The sequence below is a fragment of the Macrotis lagotis genome, chromosome X (assembly GCF_037893015.1).
Source record: "Macrotis lagotis isolate mMagLag1 chromosome X, bilby.v1.9.chrom.fasta, whole genome shotgun sequence".
Lineage (NCBI taxonomy): Eukaryota > Metazoa > Chordata > Mammalia > Peramelemorphia > Peramelidae > Macrotis > Macrotis lagotis.
Genome location: NC_133666.1, coordinates 673772988 through 673782883, shown reverse-complemented (window position 1 = coordinate 673782883; position 9896 = coordinate 673772988). Strand labels below are relative to the sequence as shown.

Genomic DNA, 9896 nt, shown 5'->3' with positions numbered 1-9896 from the left:
GTCGGCTAGATTCTCCGTGTGTTTGTGTGTGTGTGTGTGTGTGTGTGTGTTGTTCTGCCAAATCCTCACCTTCACCTCATTTCTTTGCACATTGCTTGTTGAGTGGTACACGCCAAGATTCACCATATTCTAAAACTATAACAAAGTTAGGTGTGTGACTGTGAATACCACAAGAAGTCATATGGGTATACTCCTCTACAATGGAGAAACTATTGCCTTAAGCTATCCAAAATGATTTGTAGATAAATTTGTACTAATGGAACTGCTATAACCCTTTAAGCATCTCTCCTCCTCCTAGATCCTAGATCTCGTCCCACTTCCAACACCCAAGTTAAATTCCTAAATTCTGACCCAAGGAGGCTAGAAATTTAGGGAACATTGATTCCTAGTTAGTAGGTGTGGAGCCCTTGGAGGAGGCACCAGACCAAATTGTTTGTTTTGAGATTATAGGGGCAGGGTGGAAGGAACTTTGTAAAGCAGGGACGGGGAGAGAGAGAGAGAGAGAGAGAGAGAGAGAGAGAGAGAGACAGAGAGACAGAGAGACAGAGAGACAGAGAGACAGAGACAGAGAGACAGAGACACACACAGAGAGACAGAGAGAGAGACAGAGACACACAGAGAAACAGAGAGAGAGACAAAGAGAGAGACACACACAGAGAAAGAGAGAGACACACATACAGAGAAACAGAGAGAGAGACAGAGAGAGAGACACAGAGAAAGAGAGACAGAAACAGAAATATAAAGAAGAGGAAAGGGGAGAGATTGAAAGATGAAAAGAATAAAGAGGAAAAATAGGGGAAAATGGAAAGAGAAATGGAACAAGATAAAAAAGGGAAAAAGAAAGAGAGAGAAGTTAAGAAAGGCAAGAGAGAGAGAGAGAGAAGAGAGCAAAAGATACAGCAAGAGGGAGAGGAGGTGAAAGATCAAGGGAAGAAAAGAGGTTAGGAGGTGGAAAAAAAGACAAAATAAGAGAGAAATTGAGAGATAGATTGAAAGAGAAACAGAAATAAAGAAAAAGAAGAAGAAAATGGAAAAGAGGAGTGAGAGGGGGAAAGAGAGAAAGAGTGAAAGAAGGGATCAGTAGCCCCTCATATTTAAGAGAGGAGGAAAAGACCTTGAAGAAGGCCAAAGCAGCTTTCTGGAGTCAGTGCAAAGAGCCAGGAGAGATTGTCTCAGCCAGACTAATGAACCCAGAATAGCTGACAGTAGGTCTGGAGGGAGGAGATTTGGGGACCAGGGAGGGATAGGATTGGAGGAAAGAGGGAAAAGCTGAGGAATGGGCAGGTGGAAGGTGAGGCCCATGGGCCCCCACTTTAATCACTCGAGACATGGTTCTCATTCTGTAGGTTGTGCCAACGTTCTATCTTCTTGTCCTTGTTCTTTAGACACTCGTACCAGTGTTTCAAGCGCTCCCCCTTGGCGGTGATACCAAGCTGGCAGCCACCTAGAGCAGGGAAACATGGAGATAATCAGGGTCAGAGGAATCTCTTAGCAACAGGGGGAAAACCAAAGACATCTTTTTCCCCCTTGTCAAAGAGAGGAAAGACTCTGAGAAAATATGACATTTCCAGTCCAGTAAGTCACACACCCTATTTTCTAAGGATCTTATTCTCTCAGGCCAAAGTATTCTGGTGGAAGAACTTAGAGCCACTGTTTCCTATTTCCTTATTTCATTAATTCCAAATTCTTGTCCTTGGTATTCAAGACACTTTATAAAACCCCATATATACTATCCAACCTTATAATGCCAAGGGCAATTAATAATAATTCATATTTCGATAGCACTTTAAAGTTTTAAGGAAGAAGCACTGAGGAAGAGTGTGTATATCTCCCCATTTTACAGATGAGAAAACTGAAGGCAAAGAATGCAATGATTAAATACCTAATAAGTGTTGCTGCAGAGGTTTGAACTCAGGCCTCTAATGATGAGGGTGAAGGTTCAGGCACATAAATAACACACACACACACAGTCTAACAGACTTAGGTGTACAAAAATTTTAGATGTGAATTGTCTTGATCTCATTGAAACACAGATACACACACTAAGAATTGTTTCCCCACTTTGGAGGAGGCAGTCATCTTTTAATATTAAAGTATGTTAGAGTCAGAAGTCTGGAGTTCAAATCTGATATCCTCTTTCTATCTGTATGAACTTGGGCAAGTCATATAGCTTCCACAAGCCTTAGTTTCCCTATCTGTAAAATGAGGTGGCTGGATTAGTTCACTTTTGGTATCCCCCCCGCTCTAAATCTCTGATCCTGTCATCATATATTGGACTCCAGACATTGCAAGCCACTAAGCTCAGGGCTTATTTCAGACCTCTTGCATACAGAATAAGTACTGTGGATTAGTGGATCATCGATTTGGAACTTGGAGAGATCTTGGAAGTCATCCATTTGAACCCTTCATTTTACAAAAGCACTGGGGAATCAGAGAAAGTCCAAAATTCAGAGATCACATTAGAATGGGGTGAGGATCTTAAGCAAATGGCTACATATGTAAGAAATATATAAGGAATGTCATTATATTAGAAGTGATCTCAGAGAAAAGGCACCAGGAGCAAGGGGGCTGAGAAAGAGAGATTTGAGCCGAGTCTTAAAGGAAGGTACAGAACTTAAGGGGCAGAAATGGTTACCCAGCAAATCTTAGAATTGAGATTTGAACCCCCCCCCCAGATGCCCAAATCCATTGATTGATCTTTTCATTGTACCCTATGTCCTCTTGTAGGTGTCTTAAGAGAGTTCTAAAATCTTTTTTTTTTTTTTTTTAGGTTTTTGCAAGGCAAATGGGGTTAAGTGGCTTGCCCAAGACCACACAGCTAGGTGATTATTAAGTGTCTGAGACTAGATTTAAACCCAGGTACTCCTGACTCCAGGGCCGGTGCTTTATCCACTGCACCACCTAGCGTCTCTTGGAGAGTTCTAAAATCAAGGAAGTTAGATGGCACAGAGAGTGCCATCCTTCTGAAGTCAGGAGGACCTAAGTTCAAATTTGACCTCAGATACTTGATACTTACTAGCTATGTGATCTTGGGCAAGTCACTTAACCTCAATTGTCTCACATCCAGGCCAAATTCTAGTTTTCCAGATACATATCTGGCCATTGGACCCAGATGGTCCCAGAGGAAAAAGTGGAGCTGGTGACTTAATGGCCCCCTCACTCAAACCCAATTCATGTGTATGTCATAGCATCACCTCCCTGCTGTCATGGTCCTCCTTGATAATGAAGGACAAACATTCAAATTGTGGTAGGGTACATTCCTTGTCCTCAAGGAACATGTATCCCTTCCCCTCCAGCTAGGGCTCTCTGCTCACTGTCCCTATGACCTAACTTGCCACCTTCTCTTTGTTGTCTCTTTGCCAGAATTGTGGTGAAACAAGTACCCGAACAAAGTGTGATGCTAAATATGATGAGATTATGATTTGTTGTTATGCTTTTCTCTCTTGGAATATATCTGCCTTCCCACCCCACCCACCCATCACTTTGGCAGTCCTGATCTCATCCATCCTTCAAAAAGAAATAAGGGAAGGGAATAAACCTACTATGTACTTCACACATATCATTTCAATTGATGCAACAGCCTTGGGATGTAGGTGCTATAGTTCTCTTTATTTAACAGACAGGGACACTGAGGCAGATACAGATTAAGTGATTTGTATAATATCATATAGTTAGTGACTTAATAATAAATGAATGGCATTTACAAAGTGCTTACTATGTGTCTGACGCTATGCTAAATACATACAATTATTACCTTTTTTGATCTTCATTTGCCCTTCCAATATAACTTTAAGGTTTGTAAAATACTTTACTATTATTATCACATTTGATCTTCCCCAAATCACTGGGAGGAAGGTACTATTATTATTCCCATTTTACAGATGAGGAAACTGAGGCTAGCATAGGTTAAGTGACTTGTCTAAGGTCACACAGTGTCAAAATATTTTAATAAGAAATAAACAAATTAGTGTCATTTATAGAATGCTTATTATGTGGTGGCATTGTATTAAGTGTTTAATAACTATTATATTTTTGATTGGTTATTATTATCTCCATTTCACAGATGGAAATGGGGCTGACAAAGACGAATTGATTTGCCCAGTTAGGAACACAGATAGGAAGTGCTTAAAGCTGCATTTGAACTCAGGCCCAGAGTTCTCTACCCATATAGCTTTATCCTAGCTATCTCGTCAAAGGCTAACACTTCTTTCAGAAGCCTTCCCATACTCACTGATGTCTCCTCCTACTGAATTATTATGATACTTGTGGTCTAGGTCACCGAGTTCAACATTAAAATTATTTCATCATATATCATTTGATACAGCGTTGTATTGTGGGGTAGAGAGAGTTGACTTCTAAGTCACAAGGACTTGGATCCAAGGGGTCCCTCTAATATAAGCTGACTGCACCAACCAATGCAAGTCATTTACCCTTTGAGTGCCCCAGGAAACTCCTTGAAATGGTATGTGGAAGGGCAGGTGATAATTTGCATTGGTTAAAAGGTATTTCCTCATTGGGTGTTCCCAGAATTTATAAATAATAAGATCTGGTTTAAAAAAATGTATTTGCTAAGAATGTTCATAGCAGCTCTGTTTGTGGTGGCAAAGGAATGGAAATTCAGGGCATGTCCATCAATTGGGGAATGGCATAACAAACTGTGGTATATGTATGTGATGGAACACTATCGTTCTTTTAGAAACCAAGAGGGATGGGAATTCAAGGAAGCCTGGAAGGATTTGCATGAACTGATGCTGAGCAAGATGAGCAGAACCAGAACTTTGTACACCCTAATAGCAACATGAGAGTAATGACCAACCTTGATGGACTTGCTCATACCAACAGGGCAACAATCAGACACAATTTGGGGATATCTGTGATGGAGAATGCCATATGTATCCTGAGAAAGAATTGTGGAGTTTGAACAAAGACCAGACTATTACCTTTAACTTAAAATTCTGCTGTATTACATACTATATGTTTCTTCCTTAAGGATATGATTTCTCTCATTACATTCAACTTAGATCAATGCATACTATGGAAATGAAGTAAAGACTAACAAACTGCCTTCTGTGGGGGGTGGGGAGAGGGCAGAAAGATTGAGGGGGAAAATTGTAAAACTCAAAATAAAAAAAACTTTCTAAAGTTAAAAAAAAATTCCTGGGTTTTATTCTTGAATGAAGATAGGCCTATCAAAGTGTTAAGTGGGACCTTGGGTGAAATACTTAAACTGCTGTCTCAATTTCCTCTTCTGTAAAGTTAACAAGTGGGATTGTTAGAATGGAGAAGTTCTTCCTTCCTTCCAGCAGAACCTCTCCTCATCCTCCTTCAGAGAGTAAGGGAGAGGGGGAAAAACCTCAACAAGGAGAGATGATGTGGTTGCCAAGGAACTGGTGAGAAGGGAAGCAGAAGCTAGTGAAGGTGGGAAAGGGCATTTCCTCATTCTTGCTAAAGTTTGCCTGGGACCAAATCCATTCAACATGAGCCAGGCTATTGGGAAGGGGCTCCAGGATCCAGGAGAACAAATCTGGATCTTCTTGTCAATCTAAATCTTTTGGTGGAATTGATCTAACACGTTTTAGAACTCTTGGCCTGGAGCTGAGCTGACTTGGTGAGTAAGTAAACAAATAAATGCAAACTTAGTTCATGATAATTAGTTCCCCTTTGACCAGACAATATTCCACATCCCATTCAAGTGTCCAACCCTGGCCATGTACCCTCGCACTGTAGGTGGAGTTCCACTTGCTTGGCATCTTTTGTCTTATGCACACTAATCAAATCCATATGATTATTGTTTTTGGAAAGAGCATGCCAATTGGTTGTCCCGTGGATCAACTTTCCATCCTTGTGTGACTCCACAAGCAAAATTCTCATCTCTGGCCATTGTTCTCCTATAGGAGTTATTGTGCCCCCCATTAAAATATTAGCCCCTTGAAGGCATAGAGTTTCTCACACTTACATTTTTACATTTAGTTTAATAAGTGACTGTTCAAGTAACTAACTTCATATCCTTTGACCTAGCAATAACACTTTGGGCCTAAACTCTGAAAAGATCATGGCAAGCCAACAAGCATTTTTTAATCAAAGAAGCAGGAAAGGGCCCATATGCACAAAAAAATATTTATAGCAACCCTTTTTGTGGTGTCAAAGAACTAGAAACTAAGGAGATGCCTTATCAATTGGGGAATGACTGAACAAGTTATGTTATATAAATGCAATAGAATGAAACTGTATTGTAAGAAATTATGAAAGAGATTGCTTCAGAGAATCTCAAGAAAATTTGTGAACTGATGCAGAGTGAAGTGAATGGCATTGGGAAAACAGTGTGTATAATAATAACAGAATTGTAAAGACATGCCACTTTAAGAAACTTAAGAACTTTGATGAATGCAATGATTCAGAAGATTCATGATGAAGTAAGAGATATGAGTGACTCAAAGTGCAGAATGAGATACAGTTTTTGGACATAGACTGTGGGGGAATTTGTTTTACTTGACTGCAGATTTACATTTGTGTTGTGTTTTCCAATGGGAGAAGAAGAAACAAAAGGGAAGAAAACAAATTTTTGTTCATGGAAAAAAAAGAAAAATTTTTAAAAAGGTCATTTCATTCATTTTTTCATTCTCAATAACCAAGTTAGTTGTTAGGCTTATTTTAAACAGGCAATCAGGGTCACTGCCTCCAATGAAGAGTTCATTATACCTGGTTCCTTCCCCTTCCTTCTCCTTGCCTTTATCAGTGGTAAGAAAAATAATAAATTTCCCCATACAATCCCCAGATCTCCCCATCTCAGTTCAGATGGCAGTGCCTATACTCACCAATATAATCATTGGATTTGCCAATATCATAATCCCAGACAGAGATGTCCAGTGACTTCTTGGCCAGATCACTATGTTTTATATCATAGAAAAACTCCTGAAAGGGAGAGAAAAGCAACAATATCATTCAGACTGGAAGCATATCCCTTCCATCTTCAAGAAAGAAGAGACCAAGGGTCCAGGTCATCAGAAATAGGAAATTGAGAGGGGGTTTCTCACCTGGAATTCTTGTTCCAATTCAAATCCTCTTTAAATGAATACTTCTATTTACATAGGTCATTGTTGGTGATATCAAGTATTCTTGGATTGAATCCCACCAAAAAAGAGATAATTCTCTTGAATTTGCCCTAACAGGAATGGGAGTAGCATGGAAAAGTCCTACAAACTGGGGGATCACAGGCAGAGATCTGGCTTCTAGTCCAGGCTCATCCATTAATGTTTAGCATGACATTAGTGAAGTCACTTCTTCAATTATGGAAAGAACATTGGATTTGTAGGCAGTGGACAGGGTTTAAATCTTAGCTTTGTCACTTATTACCAGCATGTTTTGGGACATGTCACTTGACCTGAATGTAGGTGGCACAGTAGATAGAGTGCCAGGCTTGGAGTCAGAAAAACTCATCTTCCTGAGTTCAACTATGACCTCCAACACATGCCAATTATGTGACCCTGAGCAAGTCACTCACCTCTGTTTGCCTCAGCTGCTTTTTTTTTAAATCTGAGCAGTTAGGTAGTACAATGGATAGAGCACTGGGCCAAACATCAGTAAGATTTAAGTTCAACTCAGGTCTCAGACTCACTCTGTGACCCTGGACAAGTCACTTAACCCTATTTGTCTTAGTTTAGTCCTTTGCAAAATGAACTGGAAACAGAAATGGCAAATTGCTCCAATATTGTTGCCAAGAAAATCCCAAATGAGATCATGAAGAGTCGGACAGAACTATAATGATTCAACTACAAGTTTCTTCATTTAAGAAAAGAAAGGAGGTGGGGTAGGCTAGATGGTCTCATATCAAAATTCTAGCTCCTAAGACCACTAAGTGCTCAATAGATGGACCTATTCTGGTCCTCATTTTCCTCCTGGGTTAACTGAGGTTGAACCAGATAATCTCTTAAATCATCTCTAGCTATGGCATTCTGTATTTTAAGATCCCTCCCAAGTTCTGACATTCTCTGTTCTTATATTCTTCCTAATTCTTATATCTTTTGTTCTGAGGTTCCTTATAGCTCTGACAGTCTTTGTTCTAAGAGCTCTTCTTAACTTTGTCATTCTCTGTTCTAAGGTTCCTTCCAGTTTCTAACATTCTCTGTTCTTATGACCCTCCTACTTCTGATGTCTTTGGTTCAAAGGTCCTTTCCACCTCTGGCAATCTGTATTCTAAGGTCCTTCCTGGCTAAGAATTCTATGCTCTAAGGACTCTTCCTATTTGTGTCAGTCTAAGGATCCTTCCTCTTTTGTCTATGTTGGACCTGGGCACCTAATCTTAAAGATCTTGGTGGAGATGTGTTTAGTCTTTTCTTCATTTAACAGTGCCCAAAACATCTAGTGATCTCTTTCTCTTCTTTGACACCAGAGTTTAGGGAGAGTAGGAATGGGAATGAATTAGCTGAGAAAGAAAATCAATTAGTTTCTTGTAGAATAATTAGATCCCAGGAAATGAAATTAGAAGAGACCTTCAAGATAAACCCCAGGGTCTCATTCCTATTACACATTATTACTTTGAGAGCTGACATAAAAGTGAAGACCACTTTAGCCATATTTGTGCAGATCAAAACAGAGCCTATATTTGGAAGTTCCCTGAAAAAAACCCTGGGTGATAGAAGAAAGAGCCTAAGAGTTTGATTTTGGAGAATCACCCCAGATGGAACCTGATCCATATAGGCTCAGAGTTTGGGGTTCTAACATACAAAAAAAGGAAATGGGTGAGAAATGGACTTTGGATTCTAGACTATGAGCTACAATAACTTATTAGAGTCTATGAGTGCCCTCCCATTACCCCCATTGTACACATAAGCTCTTCAGATTTAGAAACTCTTGTGCTTTTATCCCTAATTTCCACCTAGCATAGGGCAGAATCAAGTTGAATGTTTATTAGTGATTGTTTTTTGCTTTATTTGTTGAGAGAGAAAGAACCAATTGCCCTCATTGGGTCTCCTGGCAGCAGTTGCTGCCTTCCTGCTTGGATCAAATGTCCTATTTTTCTAACTATACCATCATTGAGAAGAAATAATAATCTGGTCAGAGTTCAGAATTTCTTACCTGTCTCCTGATTGCCCCTGGTTAGCTCTAAGATGAGTACTGGGCATCTTGGTAGAGCAATGGATGTAGCACTAACCCTGGAGTTAGGAGGACCTGAGTTCAAATTTAGCCTCAGACTCTTGACACTTACTGGCTATGTGACTTTGGGCATGTCACTTAAACCTGATTGCCTTGTATCCAGGGCCAAGTCCAGCCAACTTGATTCATATCTGGTCACTGGACCCAGATGGCCCCAGAGGAGAAATTAAGGCTGGTGACTTAGCTCAGCACCCCCTCACTCAAATCCAATTTTTGTGCATATCATAGTATCACCTCTCTGATGTCTGGGTTTTCAAGAACAAAGGACAAATAACAAGATGAGAATGCCACATTCAGCAAATCTAGAACACAATGTATTTCCCACAATGGCTTGGGGATAACCTAGTCACTGGATCCTAGAGGTGGTCATGGCCCTGAGGGGCGTAAAGTTCAACACCCTCATTACCTAGAGAAGGAAACTGATACCAAGAGAAGTGACATGCCCAAGACCACACAGTTAGTCTGGAGCTGAATTGAGAATTGAATTCAGGTTCCCTGACTCCAGGATAAGTACACAGATGCCCAGGGGTTATTGTCATAGGCATGTAGAATAGAAGTTGCTATTCTGTTCCTCATTTTGAAAGTCAACATTCTAAACAAAAGTTTATTATTTTTTAAAATTAAACTTAGTTATGATTTAGTTTCTTTAGTTTAATTGATAAAAAATAATGTCCTTTGTCAGTATTCAAAATCTGTTTATTTGTAAATATACACCTATCATCTTTAGCTATTTTTATTATCTC

At 39.8% G+C, this 9896-nt stretch overlaps 1 protein-coding gene across 1 annotated transcript in view; it reads right to left on the bottom strand.

Annotated features, from left to right (window-relative positions):
* Positions 1–1312: 1312 nt before the first annotated feature.
* RPH3A (rabphilin 3A) overlaps positions 1313–9896 on the bottom strand; it is a 116810-nt gene continuing 108226 nt past the window's right edge. Inside the window, exons 18-19 of the mRNA XM_074200771.1 lie at positions 6816–6912; positions 1313–1444 (exon numbers count right to left, since the gene is read on the bottom strand). Coding sequence (XP_074056872.1) covers positions 1314–1444; positions 6816–6912 — 228 coding nt within the window. The 3' untranslated portion in view covers position 1313. The remainder of the gene's footprint in view (positions 1445–6815; positions 6913–9896) is intronic.